This window comes from Poecilia mexicana, unplaced genomic scaffold (genome assembly GCF_051168715.1).
Source record: "Poecilia mexicana isolate PSO_F unplaced genomic scaffold, ASM5116871v1 scaffold_7, whole genome shotgun sequence".
NCBI classification, from domain to species: Eukaryota; Metazoa; Chordata; class Actinopteri; order Cyprinodontiformes; family Poeciliidae; genus Poecilia; species Poecilia mexicana.
In genome coordinates, this window is record NW_028263376.1 from 4,330,554 (window position 1) to 4,346,369 (window position 15,816).

Sequence of the window (15,816 nt, forward strand, 5' to 3'; positions counted from 1 at the left end):
GCATAGAACCCTGTGGTACTCTACAAGTAACCCTTGAGTATGAAGAAGTTTTATCATTCAGGAATTTGTAGGACAAATAAGATTAAACCAGGTTAGTGCTGTTTCCTTAATTCCTACATGTTCAAACTCTTCTAAGAGAATATTATGATCGTATCGAATGCAATGCTGAGATATATCAGGACAAGTACAAACACAGCTCCATTATCTGAGGCCATGACACTGTCATGTTTTTACCCAGAAACACACAGACACCATTACAATAACCCAAAGCCCTGGACATAAAAGCCTGTACAAGCCTTTCTGTGTTCTGTTTAGGTAGGACACTCTTCATTCTGGCATTTTAAAGCTCTAATAGGATAATTCAGTAATAGACTCAACGTGGGTGTTGTAATTGAGGTCAGAGTCTTTGACGACACCTAGTTTTTTTTTTGCATGCTGTGTGATGTTTAGCCAAATAAAGTGTAGGCGAGTGCTGCTTCTGTTCACATAATGTCACACAACAACCACAAACTATAAAGTGTGACATGAAATAGAAGAACAAAGATGGATGGTTTTCAAAGATCCTTCAATTGCTGATTGCTCTAAAAGAGATGGAGACATGCTTGAACTGCTTGTCTTTTTGGATTAGTAGTGAGTACCAGGTAGTAGCATGTAGTCACTGTCACTTTGCATTAAAATGGCCTCATGCTGGAAGCACACCCAAAGGATTAGCCAAAGTCATACAGCTTAGAAGGCATTTTCTACCAGGAAATGTATGTAAAATTTAATTCACAGATAATTTGGATGGCATCTATCTGTCCAAACTGGGTTTGATCAGACTGGTTTTCCCCCAAAATGCATGCCAATTATCAACAAAACCCACATCATTCTCAAGACACCACCTAGAAAAGCAGTGGTTGGATGACAACACTCTGTCGTCACATTTCTCATCTGGCAGGGGACAAGAGAAAACTATGGAGTCCGACTTCATTTTGGCAAACTTACATGCCAAGGTAATACTAACTCTAGTGACCTCTGATTGGTGTAACTGGAAGTGTCAACACTGCCACCATGAATAACAATGCTTATCCTCTGCCAGCAGTTTTATGAAGGATTTGATGTCACCCGTTCTGACCCCTGGTAAACATTTGACTGTGGTTGTTGGTGTCCCAATGCCACATTTCTGACTATGGAGATGCCAATTACCAGAGTTTGCTTCTTAGTGGGTGTGTCGCTGAATGAGGGAAAATCTGTTAGAAACGCAGACAGGTTGGTGGTGATCCGTGTGCTGGGTTCTGAAACTATGGTTCCCATGTAATGTCACCCAGCCGGCCTTAGGTAACAGCTGCACGGGTTCTACCAACAGACCGCTAGGCAGAGAATCTATTCTTGTGGTCCCTGCACTGGCTAAAGGGCCAAGGTTATCTGCTGCAGCAGCACGCAGCTGGGCTTCCAATAGACCCTTTCCACATGACGTCACACAACCTCCGTTTTGGCTCGAAGCTGTGTATCCTTAGTTCCGGTGTACATAGTAAGTAACGATAAAGTTGTCTATTTCATATATATATGTAAAATGGACACATATATATCTATATATATCTATATAGAGACATATATATAGAAAGAGAGATTTAGATATTTATATATATATATGTATATATCTGACAGCATGTTGATCAGACAGAACACCAGAGCATGGAGTTTACACAGTCTCTAAAACATTTGCCTAAAATAAGATTTGAAGATATATCACGAATTGCAAACCAATTTTCTCTGACAACAAAATCTAAATTAGACAAAGGCTAGAAATTATTCACCGAACAATCCCTTTTTGACTATGATGGTAGGTATTTTTGTTTTGCGTAACCATTAGCTTAGCATTAGTGAATTTTGTTAGCTAGCTAACTACGTGACATAACTGTTCCTTAACCAGAACTTTTTACTGTTTTTGAACTATAACGTTTTAGGCTCTAATCTTGATCAGATTCTTAAATTATAGACTGGAGTTGCCACTCATCCCATGAAATAGGGGTTTGTTTGTTATAAGCAGAGATGTCCGGTGCCGCCGCTGCTTTGTAATGCCTTCCTCTAATCGGACCACTTTTTCCGGTAACGAATAATCTAACGAGCTCGTATTTCAAATCCAGTAATCAGATTAAAGTTATTTTTATGTCCTTTATTTTCCATTAATACAGAAAATGAACCTCTAAACGTTACATCACTGACAGGCGGCGGTGTATATGTTTCCTAACTGTGGCTAAAGCTGCTGCTAGCTGGTTTACTCATGATCGGAGGCTGGTTGGAGAATGGTAAATTGACAATGACTAATAACGGTTATCTAACACGTAAACACTGTTTTATAAAATATAGAAAGTGAACCTCTAAACGTTACAGCGCTGACAGAGAGTATATTTTTTCCTAAATGTGGCTAAAGCTGCTGCTAGGTGGTTTACTCTCCGATCGGAGGCTGTTTATTTTATACACAGTTAGAGAATGGTGATTTTACAATAATTAATAACAGCTATCTAACACTTAAATGCTGTTATTATTAAACTTACCTTTTATTATATCCTTAAGATTATGAGAATGCGGGAATTTTTCAGCTTGGTTCCCAAGGCAAAATCACACCGGAAGTAAAGATACCCAGGTTTGAGTTATGGCGGCCATTGTCTGACGTCACTGTGAAAAGGGTCTATTTTGAAACCCTCACCACCAAAGCTGCAAAGATACATTTATTACATATATTAATATCACTAAAGGAAGCAGAGAGAAAGAAACTCAGACAGAAACATAAAGTTAGTAAAAGAATCAGGAGTAGCTCTAGCAGCACTAGCTCTAAGCTAACACCAGGATAACTAACTAAGCTAACGAGCCATTACCACACCAAAAAGAAACCGTTTGTAACATAAAAGGTTCCCAAAAAGCAAATATATTTTAATGTTCGTATGTGTTAGAATATCTGTATGATCTCAAAACAGAGAAATTAAATCTCTGTTTTTAAATCAAATTAAATCAAATTAAATAGATCCACAGGGTGCAACGACAATAGGGAAGTACACAATGCATCTTACCCAGTTACAACACACCAAAAATCAACAAGCCTTCTGTAAAGGTGGATAATTATTTGTTTCTTCAGGAGGCACACAAACTAATTGTGAAACCTTTTGACTAAAAACTGTTGTTTAAGGTTCAAGTGAACACAAAGCACATCGTGGTGCATGAGCTTCATAGGATTAGCAGCATGGTATCAAAACCTAACCAATGGAAAATACAAGAATCAGGAACAAAATTGGAAGTAGGTGATTGAAAGTGGTTTTAAATACATTTCATGTCATGTAGAATGAATGACAAATGTATAATTTATAAAACTGAATTTACATTTTTCATTGTTGATATGTGGGAATTGGTTTTATTCTTTAATAACAATTAAAGAATAAAATAAAAGCAAAACATATAACCCAGAGATAAAGGGAGCAGATGCCTCCTTCTTTCCTCTGAAGCATGAACTCTGGGTGACTTATCAAAATCCAGTTGATGCTGAGTCTCCCTCATGTATGTTAATCCACAGCTGAAAATAGACTTTACTTAGGGTATTGCATACTAAATCATAAAGTTTAGGAAATTACCAAGCTTTAAAAAAACAAAGTAAATATTAGTAAGAGTTGGCGCCGTTTCACATAAGTTTCCTGTGTTCATATTGTGTCCTGAATTATATTCCTGCAATTCATTTTTAATGCAACAGATGGCAGCCTTGCACAAGTTCCTGGGAACAACCGACCATGTGCTGCGCAACGGAGTGGAAGCATGCTGGGAAAAGCTTTGTGTTGAACAAGGCTATGGCAAGCTCTTAAAATGAGCAATGTATAATTCAAATATCATTCAGTGCAAAAAAAAAAAAAAGAGCAGACACAAACTGCAGCTTAAAGGCAACACAAAGCTGACATTATGACATTATTCTCACATCAGCAAGCACCGTCCTCTTAAACTCTCCTAAAACGCATGAATAAACTCATAAAGAAAAAAGTAGTAAAAAGCCGTCTGTTCCCCTAATGACAAAACCTTCTGCTTCTCAAGAGGCTTCCCCTAGCTGTGCACAGGTCTATTTTCTCCTACTGACATGTCCTCACTTCAGCAGCTACACACCACCTTTTGCTCTCACTCTGCCAAATTTAGCACGCATTCGCACATGGGAAGAATACACACACACACACACACGCACGCACACACACACACACACACACACACACACACACACACACACACACGCACACACACACACATACAGCTCGTCAACTCCCCTGCTGCTGCTAACAGATGACAGGAGGCCTCAGGATCAAGGAAGATAGAGGGCTGTGAAAACAGAGGGCAAAAAAAAAAAAGCCATGTTTGTTTAGACAGCATCCAGATGTGCTATGTGTGCTTTAACACTACGTGACCAGAAGACTGGCTAGAAACATTCAGTTTTCTTTGTTGTTAATTGCTTCTGTACTGTGTCTGGATAATCAAGACGAAGAATATAGCTTTGTTTCACCTGGTTCATCTATTCTGCCTTTAGACAGACTGAATGCACAATCCCCCCCACTTCAAAACATACAACCCACACTTTTTACGGACTAGTTTTGGCCTAGTTTAGCGTGAAGCTGCTAGCTGCAGGGCAGATGTGTTTCTCCCCTGAGTGACTAACAAAGCTCTTAATGGACAGACGAAAAAGGCTTGAATAGTTAAGGCAACATCTGGTCCCGAGGAAGACAAGTCGGCCGAATAAAGGAGGCAGGAAGTGAATGCTGCGCTGCACGCTCCTGTAGACGGCAGATTTTGTGCTATTTTATTTTTTTTTACTTAGAGTTGTATGGGAATGTTAACCCCATGATCTGCTGAAATGACAGCTACTTACAGGATGAGTAAAACTTAAGATTTCACCAGGCTGCTTTTAATCCTGAATATTTAGACACCCATTAAAGTTGACAGATCAATGTTTAATCCAAGTAGAAAACAACTGCACTATTAATGTTGTTTTACTGATTAATCTAAAAAGCGTTAAAGAATGTCTTTACCAGCGTTTCAATAAGAAGTAGCTTCTACAATGCGCTTAGCAGATGCACATTTTCACCAGGTGTTTGCTAATTGCTGCTGGCTAGTCTGAAGGAGCTGAGTGGGGCAGTCACAGAAGAGGGCTGCTCTGTGAAAGGCTCACGAGCTTAGTAACTCTAACTCCAAGTTATTGACCTGTTTGGTCAGCAGTGGTTTTGGTGGTTGAATTCTTTTACCTATTTTTTTTTTTTTTTTATTGTTGTTAAAACATGAACACCGACGCAAGTGAGGTTGACGATGTTTTGCCTCTGATTTCTTTTTCCCTACTTCATGTGGTCAGACAGGTTCTATATGTGATTTCTTTGTTCTCTAGGTGTGCCTATTGGAAATTAACTTTGCTTTCTCAAAAATTGTGATTAGTCAAAGCTAAACTGAACAAAAGGGGAAACAGATTTTTTTTTTTTTTTACTTGGGGCCAAATTTGAGACCTTTATGCCCCTGTTACAGTCACTCATAACAAACTGGGCACGCATGACGGAGCACAGACTAAGTACTCAATCTAATAATAATACATTAATTTAATTAGCACTTTGCACTTTACGAAACTCCAAGATACTTATACATATAAGAACTTATTAATGAAAACAATTTTGGGGAGTTTCACTGCAGCAGAGAAGTAGTGGTGAAGTGAGCGTTTTTTTTTTTTTTCAAGATTTCAAAGGGTAGTGATATCACTTGTAGGCCATAACAATAATAATAATAATTTGATACTAATTTCCCACATATTCAAATTTTTATAATGGTGCATCCCTAGTATTTGCTTAGGTTATCTTATAATATGATAATTTGTTTTAAAGGGGCAGCATTATGAAAAATTGACTTTTTTCAGCTTTGCATCATGTTATATTTTTATTCCTTCATATATACCTGAAGTGTTGCTTTGATTCTTTCATGCATGTTTGAAAAATCCCTTCATCTTCCCTGACAACCATGCAGAAAGGTTGTGATGGCTTCCTGAAGACAGTGTCAGAAAAAATAGGAGCTTCTTAAAGAGACAGAGACCTAATTTCAAGGTGTTAAATTATAAAGTCAAATTTCTGTTAAGTCATATTTGATACGTACAGCATTTTTTATAACTGAAGGCACACTGAAAGAAAACAGCTGATCCAACATAAAAGATGGTTAAGTTGTTCCTGTTAATCAAATTAAGTTTATTACATATTAAGCTTAATAAGTTGTCATGTTAAACAAATGTAAATAAATTAAATTTGACAAACTTCATTTTACATGTAACAATTTAACTACATTTTTTAAGTTAGAGCTTGAACACTTGATTGTGGTATAAAATGACACTGTGTGCCTGGAAAATACATAATAATGCCTCTTTCTGAAAGCAGAACAATATCCAATACGTTAATAACATAAAATTTGAAAAACTTAAAAATATACAGTATATAAATATAAACAGTGATTCTTAAGAATAGGGACAAAACAGGTTCTATGGATAAAGCACAAAATTTGAGTAAAATATACACAAAATATATTTTTTTCAAATATCTGACTAAACTAACCTGGGTCATGTGAGCACAACAATGTATATTTTCCTGGTGTTTGCTGAATTTTTTTTTTTTATTTTAAACATTGCAGTCGGTGGATGATGCCTGTAAAAGCCCTTGTCCAGGAGCAGAACTCAATACATTATAATAGTTTAAAACAATTAAAGAAATACTAAAATTATATATTGTGACAATTAAGAATAAGTAGTCATATAAATAATTATAAAAGTATCAATACATTGAATTAAAAATCATTTTTACATATTTTCCAACTCCATTGAAATTTGTCCCTAGTTTTGTCAACACCAACAGACATGAAAAGAATGTAAAAAAATCAGGCATTATTGGGGGGCACCAGAACTTCTGAGGACCCCATGACGTCGTCTTTTCTCTTCCTTTGCTAAGAGGGCTAGTTAGCTCTGGTTAGCTTATGTTATTCTTTAGTTTTTTCTTCTGTTTTATTCCTAAGTTGCTTGTCACAACCATGATGTGTCAACTCCATAACTGACAATTTCCAAAATTTTGATAAAATTTTGTGAAATAAAAGCTTAATTCTGGTATAATGTAAAGATTTCATGGACCTGATGAGCTACAATATGGCCTCCTTCAGAATAACATCATATAAATTGAGGTAGTTTGGTATTTTGTCAACTCTGTCAGATGTCAACTCCATCAGAGTTTTGAGAATCTTTCAGTGAAATTGTTGACAAATCTCACTTAAATGTGCAATTTATTCATTTTAATGTATTTTACATAAATTGCATTACTTCACATGTATCAAGTTTTTCTTTTTACTCACTAGTTTGTCACCACCTTCAGCTCTGTGTCAACTCCGTCATGCACTGTCAACTCCGTCAGATGGACTTTTTGTTGTTTTTTGTTTTAAATAATATATTTTTTTGTGTTTCTTGATAAGCATTTGTCTGTAAAAACGAGTAAAAATATCACTAATATGGTATTTTAAAAATAATTTTATATTTATTTTTGTCAGAATTTGATGACAAAGTTCTGGGTAAGGTCGATTAAAAATGTAATTTTTTAAAAGATGTTGCAACTGGGAACCTGCACCTTAGCATCTTTACATTTCCAAAACATTATTTGTCATATCTCCATACATGGTTGAGGAAAAAAAATTAAAAATGGGGAAAATTAAAACCCATTTTGTCCCATTCTCAAGAATCACTGTAAAAATATTTTAAATTAGAAAGAAATAATAAAATAGAAAATACATAAAAATTGAATATATTGAAATTAGTACATAAAAAAGAATATCCCAGTATATTTCCTTAAGATTGTGTAAAACTCTAACAAATGGCTATTAATAATTTGAAATTTATTTCAAATTTCACCCCAGATAGCCAAGTTAAAGTGTCAAACTAGCTTGAATGATGCAGCTCAAGGAAAATAAATCATTCAACAGTGAATTCTCCTTTTTGTTCTTCCTGATTTCAAATTCAAGGTGATCAAGGCGAAGGCGCGCACTGAGGCAAATTTCTCTCCCCCACCGCTGCTGCTACTGCTGCTGGCGCCGTGAACGCGCCCCATCGCTGTCATCAGTACAACATCAGCATCTTCCGGGGGGCGCGCGGAGAAACGCGAGAAGGAGGACAACGGAGACAGAGACAGGAAAAGAGAGAAAGCGCGCGCGCGAGGGAGAGGAGACATACTGGTTAAAGGCTACGACAAAAAGAAACATAAAAAACATGATGATAATGGAGTCAAGGCGGTGGAGGATGTCGGATTTACGGGAAAGGACTGTTGAAATTTGACAGAGGGCTCGCGTCAAAGAGAGCGTTTCATTTTAGATTTCTAGTCTTCTTCTGATTCATTTGATTTCCACACGCTTGCGTGGACGCTAGAGAAGCGAACGGCAGAGGAACAGGAGCACCCCCACGAATGCCTCGGAAGGTAAAAACTGGCTCTACCGCTGGCGCCACAGGCACCATCTCATCCCCCGGATGGTGATAAAGGACATCCCGAAGAAAAGCTCCGGACTGATGGATGAGGAGGAACATCAGCTTTAGCCCCCCCACACCCACACCCCCACCATCCACCTGACGATTGGGAAAGGAAATAAATCCTATTCTGATGGATTTTCTTTATATTTTTTCCTGTTCTTTTTTTGTTCTTTTTCCTTTTTTTTTGTTAATCATTTATGGTGTAGCCCCAAGGAAAAACCAGCAATGTTGAATCACTGGTGTTGGTAAATTATTCATCAGAGGTAGAAGTAGGCTATGATTTTCTATTGCTTTAATGTAGCATTCCTTACATTTCATTTTTTATTTTTGTAACATATTGTCGTCTGGGGGTCATATACATATTTTCAGGTCCCATGATTTTTTAGGCCCATTCCAGATAGAGAGAGAAAGAGGGAGAGAGAGAGAAACCCAAAGCGGGGGAAAAATCTTAGCGCAAAGAGAGCTTTTGGATATTTATGTGTCAAATCTGTGTGGTGGGGTTTCTACATATTCATATTATTTTCATTGTACGAGTAAAGACAGACAGATTAAAGGTCTAAAAGACGGGGGGAAACAGCAAACATGTTGCCTTCCCAAGAAGCCTCCAAGATTTACCATGACAACTACATGCGCAACTCCCGGGCCATCGGGGTTCTGTGGGCCATCTTCACCATCTGCTTCGCCATCGTTAACGTGGTGGTGTTCATCCAGCCCTACTGGATTGGCGACAGCGTCAAGACGCCGCACATCGGTCACTTCGGCCTTTTTCACTACTGCGTGGGCAGCGTGCAGGCGTCCAGCCGGGACCTCACCTGCGTGGGCAGCTTCTCCGACTTCGGCTCCATCCCGTCGGGAGCCTTCAAGGCCGCCTCGGTGTTCGTGCTCCTGTCCATGGTGCTGATCCTCAGCTGCATCGCCTGCATGGCGCTCTTCTTCTTCTGCAACACCTCCACCGTTTACAAGACCTGTGCCTGGATGCAGCTGCTGTGCGGTAGGTTGGCATTTCTTGACTTTAATATAAATATTATGTTGGTAAAATGACTCCTCAAAAAAACTAATGTTAGTAGTAGTTAGCGAGTCTAAAATCTGGAATCTGAACCCTCACGTATATATATATATATATATATATATATATATATATATATATATATATATATATATATATATATATATATATATATATATATATATAAAGACGGTGAAATTATTGAGTGTCTTGAATGGTACTTTTACACCACTTGTGTTGGACGTAGACCTAAAAATAAATAAATAATATGTTTGAAGGTTTTTGACGAAAATAACTAAATCTTGACGTCTGAGACATGTATGTTTCAAAATAAAATTGTTTGCTTTTCTAGATTTGTCTGGAAGACAATATCTCCAAAGTACATAAATCATGAGTGATATGTTTGACATTTTGGTGATTTAAAGTTATATGTATGGGCTATATGCCACGTACTGGGGCGCCAAGTGTAACGGGCGCCACAACATGGATTAATTATTTCTAGTGGGGTTGCCAACAATGAATATGTATGCACCTCAGAAATTACTTAGCTGCATTTCCTGGTAATAGAGATCTATGTTTTAAAAAAAATATAAAAATGATGTGATAGAATTGCCATAAATGCATGCATTAAAAATGAGATTTTTACCAATATGAGGTGAAAGAGATGTTTCTCAAAGACACAGGTTTAAAACTTGATATGTATATACAATACTGTTAAAGACGTAGACATCTTGGCAATTACTGTCAACAATGCTACATTTTATGTTTTAGGATCTCATATGAAGAGCTCAAATCAAAAAATATGTTTGACATGATGGTGATTTAAATTTATAGCTATATGTTTAATGTCTTTGATGTATGTGTTTTAAAAAAGGATTCAAATTGTGTTACAGGGCTTAATTGATGGAATTCCCATAAACATGTGCAATACAATTTGATTTCTGGCATCATGAGATAAAAGAGATGTAGTACGCAGAGATACATGTGTGTTATATTGTTATAGAGTCAGTCATTTTGCATTATGGGGTGTCACATATAGAACTCAAATCAAAAAATATGTTTGGCATGACAGACCTAAGCATATAGAAGTCTCAGAAAGAAAGCACATAAGATCAAAAATTATATTTAGCATTGTAGATTAAGATTTTAAAACATCACTTTTGCTAATATAGCACCATGAACATCATATGATTTCCATTTTACATCAGTGTGAAGTCTGCTGGAGTCCGTTTGTACATATTCCTATTTCTTGACTCCTAATTAGATTGTTAGGATATTCCCTGAGTAGGTGCGTTTTAAATGCTTCCTGTAGCAGAGCCTGAGCTCCCCACTAACCACCCACACCTCATCATTTTACCATTGATATTCCGCGGATACACCACTGCATCTCCAAAGCAAGCAGCAGCAGCAGGAGGATCATTGCTTTGTGCTGATGAAATGCAAATGGCACCCATCCCTTCATTTAAATACCCATCCGTCAGTCCGTCCGCATTTCCCATGTCCATGCAGGGAGGTGTGTTGTGTGAATTCCCTGCGATGGTGGCTGCTATTTCGAGGATGATTCCGGGTCAATTGGATTACTGTTTTCAGGGAGGTTGTGGTTTATTTTTTTTCTCTCCCTCTCTCTCTCTATCTCTTTTTCTCTCACCCCTGTGGGTGGGTATAGATTACAGTTTGTAGAGAGATTATTGAGGACAAAGTGAGGCTCCCTGAACACACGCGGGACACACTGAGCGGTGGCACCTTTCGTTGAACTAGAGGAAGAAGGTTGATGATAAATAATGAAAAAAAAATGGACATTTTGATAACTTATCTCATATCGCTGCAGATAGCACAGTGGGACTTTGCTGGTGCTGTTGGGAGCCCAAAAAATGGCACGACTGAGCAACAGATGAACATAGGATAATTAATTAGATTTTTTTTGGCAACTTGTGAAAGGAATATTCCAAATATATATTTGGATGCATATATATATATATATATATATATATATATATATATATATATATATATATATATATATATATATATATATATATATATATATATATATATATATATATATATATATATATATATATATATATATATATATATATATTTGTCCTCCAAATGAAGCTGGTCCGTCGTCCAGAGTGGAAGGTTGGGAGATAATCACAAACATTCTGGAGCGAGTTCTTCATAACTTGATCGGTGTGATAAATAGGCCAGGCAGAAAAGCGTGGGAGTCAGTTTTCTGTACAGAAACAGTCAGCATACTGAATAAGAGGGAAAGGGAGATCAGCACTTTTTTTCCTTCTGTATTGTTCTTTTCCTCATCCTCATCTGCCCACTCTGTCCTCTGTTCTGCCGAGTGTGTTGAAAGAGGTTTTGTTGCTCTACAATCAGCTCGAATCAGCAGGACAGCAGAGGTAGAGATTTTTTAAAGCATTTTTTCTCTCCATTTGCCTAAATGATCATGAGTTAATAGGAGATGCAAATGCTACACAAACCTTCAAAATAAATGAAATCAGAGACGAAAGAATGCGACAAAATACCCACATCCTGAGAGTATTTGGTGAATTTCTTGAATTTTACTGATTTTTGTTTTCTGTTCCCAAGACATCAGATCTAATCCAAAAAGGAAGTGAAATTACTGTCATCTCTGTTTTTCTTTCAAGAAGGAAAATTGTGGCTTTGATTCTACGTATTTTGTGACAGACTAAGGTTGTTTCCACACCTGATAGTCCGGTAGACACCGTTCAACTGGGGACCAGAATTGCAACATTTATTACATTTTCAGCTGGTACTTTCATTCTGAATTGTGTCAAACGATTCAAACAAGTTGAAAAACCTGTTCCCCTCCTCAACTATGGTGGTACTGCACCAAGAATCACTGAAGGAAGTGACATAAAAACCTCATAAGAAGACACTAAGTGCAATGTGCTTCACAAATTTGAATACTGTCAAACTTTAGTGGTTGTAGGATTTCTTCTTTGTCTTTGGTAAAAAGACCACAAGCTATTTCTCTGACTGGTGCTAAACTTCTGTACTTGATTTGGTTGTATTTACCCAGAATACTCTGCGATACAGTCCACTTTCTACATCTGGAGTAGTCTCTGCTCCGCTTACGTCCACACATGCATTCACCAGAGTTCACTTCAACCAAACCAAGACCTAAGTTCTTAAGCAGATCATAGTTTGCTTTTCTAGCCCGCATAAGAGTTTGATTGCGCATTTACACTGCACCAAACAAATCAAACTTTCTAAACAAACTGACTAGAGTTTGAATAACTCTTTATGTGTTTTAGCTATGGGACTAGCTGCGCCTGCGACAGACTGGCGACCTGTCCAGGGTGACCCCGCCTCTTGCCCGAAACTTTTGCTGGAGAGGCACCAGCAACCCTCCTGACCCCGCAAGACACAAGGGTGTACAGAAAATGGATGGAGGACTAGCTGCGCCTTAACTCTGACTAAACAATTACATAGATTTTAACACATTAAAATTTTTTAACTTTTTTTTTTTAACATAGCAAATACAATGGTTCCGGCCGGAACATTGTATTTAATTTAGTATAAATGTAGTGCTTGGCTGTTTTGTAAGCTTTCAGTTGCATAAAATGTGTTCAAGTTTTGGTTTCCGACTATAAAGAATTCTTCAAGTCGTTGGACCTTTATATTCATGCTTTATTGTGCTCTATATAGTTGAGTTATTCAATTAGTGCTTTAGGGCTAGCGCTACTAACTTCTTAGTTAGCAGTGCCCACCACTGTTATAAAAGATGAAAATAATAATAAAGCATGAAGAATTTTATTGAACTTCAAAATTGTTGCTGTATTTTGTCAGTCTGTCACATAAAATTCCAATAAACAGCACTATGGTTTGTTGTATTATTGTTACAAAGTGTGAAAAAATTCAATGAGCATGAATACTTTTGCTCCTATTTATATCCTATTTTGGACATTAGTACTGTAGCTATATTTCTGCTGGGATATTTTTGGAAATTTCTGCTTTAATCTCTTTACAAGTTAATCTTTTGAATTGTGGAGCACAAGTGTGTAAACAGGAGTTTAAAAACAGGGTAAAAGCAGAGAAGCGATATAAGAAGTGATACTAAATAAATCTGTTTGTGGGTCTTCTGAAGCCATTGGCAAATTACAACTGTCCATAAAGAAAAGTACTTGATCAAATAAAATTTATACTAAGACGTTAGCACAGAATTTGTTTAATTTTTGCATAAACTGTCACACTGACTAGCACAGTGTTGTCTTTCATCAACAAATATGTGGCTAAACATGTTAGCCGTGATGCAGAGGAAGTAGATGTGATGAATAGTGCTACAGAGTAACACCCAAACTCCCAGTGGACAGATTCAGAACATGTGAATATTTCTGTTTTGTGTTTCTGTACTCAATATTACACATAAGTTTTATTTCCGGTGCTTCCTAGGGCCTTGGGAGGTTTTTAGCCGTGATACTCTTGTTTTTTTCTTAATGCTACTTTTTTGTTGATAAAATCAAGAATACTTTAATTTTGTTTGTTTACAAAATCTTTCTAATGCGTTTAACTTTCCTAGTAATGTTTGCAAAAATCTCATTCAATTTTGAATGTTTCTAGCTTATGGCGTCACATTTCTTTAGGACCAAGAGCCTTTGTTTGGGGGAGAGGGATCATTTGATAATTACTATGGAGGGTCCAGTGTATGTCAAGGTTACTATACTTAATTAAAATTAACCAGATAACAGAAATTGAAATTGAAAAAACATTTTCATTAATACAAATAAAACTGGTAATTACAACTAACTACAACTAAATGGAACTATATTGTGTGTTTATAAAACAAAATAAAACATACTGAAATTACACATATAACATTCTACTTTTTTGAGTCTATGAATTAATTTTTTTAACTTTTGTGAAATTGATTTAACAGAAGACATTTGCGACAACTGTCAGCAAATTACTGGTGGCTCTCACGCTAGTCTGCAAAATGGCGACCGCAAACGCTGGGAGAAAACGCCAGAATCAGTCAGTTGTTCAACAATAACTGAATACATTTTATGAAAGTGGTATCTTGTGTTGAGTATTCATTACCCAATTGATGTAAATATAATCATAGTACAATACTTTCTCCTTTTTGCATATACCTAAAAATCAACAAATTTTGTTGATTTTGGAAATTTTGCAAATTTTAGTTTTTTAATACCAAGGTATTAAAAAACTAAAATTACCACTACAACTAATAAAAACTCAACTAAACATTTAAGTAATAATAACTAATAAAAACTATCTACTCCATTGTAAAAATAAATTAAAACTAACTGAATTAGACAAACAAAAACTCACAATAAAATAAAATTAAACTGTAATAAAAAACCCCAAACTATTTTGACCCTGGTGCATGCGACAGAAACTAAGAGATAAAACAGAAAGTTTGTTTCCTTACATCGATGCATTCACCTATTGGAACATCGGTGCAAGATGGCGCTTTCATTGGCTAACCTTCCTGTAAGATTCTGGGCGAGTGGCTCACCTTGCCCCAGACATTAATGAGACTTATTGGTTTAGTAAAGGTTGAATAAAATATGAGGACAAACTAGAAGCAGGGCCAAAGCGCTGGGCAGAATGTGGGGCCATTGCCAGCACAGATTGACACAGAGCTTCTTGGCATCAACTAGCTGAAAACAGGCCAAAGTTGTTCTCTATATAAGATGAACTGACCAAAATGCGAATGAGGTTAAAACACTTGAAAATGACTTACGGATGGCACACATGACTTCCAGCAATACATTGTGATTTTGCATCCCATGATGTCAAAGTAAAATTCCCAGGAGGAGATGTTGGATCATGTCATGTATATTTTTGTAGAGGATTACAGTTAGCAGTAGTAGTTTAAAAGAGAAATAAAGTGTATAACGTAGTGAATGTAAAGTCGACTTTTTTGAGCTTTACAAAATGTTGTAATGTTATTTCCTCATCAAAAACATATCTGGAGTGTTGACTTGATTCTTTCATTCATGTTTGAGAAATCTTTTAATCTCTCGTGGCAACCATTCAGCTGTACAAACCGCCTGGGTGGACTTAGCTATGCCTTCAAGGACAAAGCTCCTCCTCTGAGGTGCCGTTCCCAAGCTTCCATCTCACAGAGCAGCCCTCCCCTGCGACTGCCCCACTCATCTCCTTCAGACTAATAGAGGATAGGTTGATAGAGGAGCCATGTTGTGATGACTTCCTGAAGGCGGAGTTTCAGAAAGAGCAGGAATTTTTAAAGAAACAGAGGCCCAATTTCAAGGCATTAAATTACTAA

General features: G+C 36.9%; 1 protein-coding gene and 1 pseudogene across 1 annotated transcript in view; one reads left to right on the forward strand and one right to left on the reverse strand.

Annotated features, from left to right (window-relative positions):
* Positions 1–790: 790 nt before the first annotated feature.
* LOC148158250 (uncharacterized) lies at positions 791–8,111 on the reverse strand (annotated as a pseudogene).
* LOC106915447 (LHFPL tetraspan subfamily member 3 protein-like) overlaps positions 7,967–15,816 on the forward strand; it is a 46,805-nt gene continuing 38,955 nt past the window's right edge. Inside the window, exon 1 of the mRNA XM_088007487.1 lies at positions 7,967–9,515. Coding sequence (XP_087863613.1) covers positions 9,107–9,515 — 409 coding nt within the window. The 5' untranslated portion in view covers positions 7,967–9,106. The remainder of the gene's footprint in view (positions 9,516–15,816) is intronic.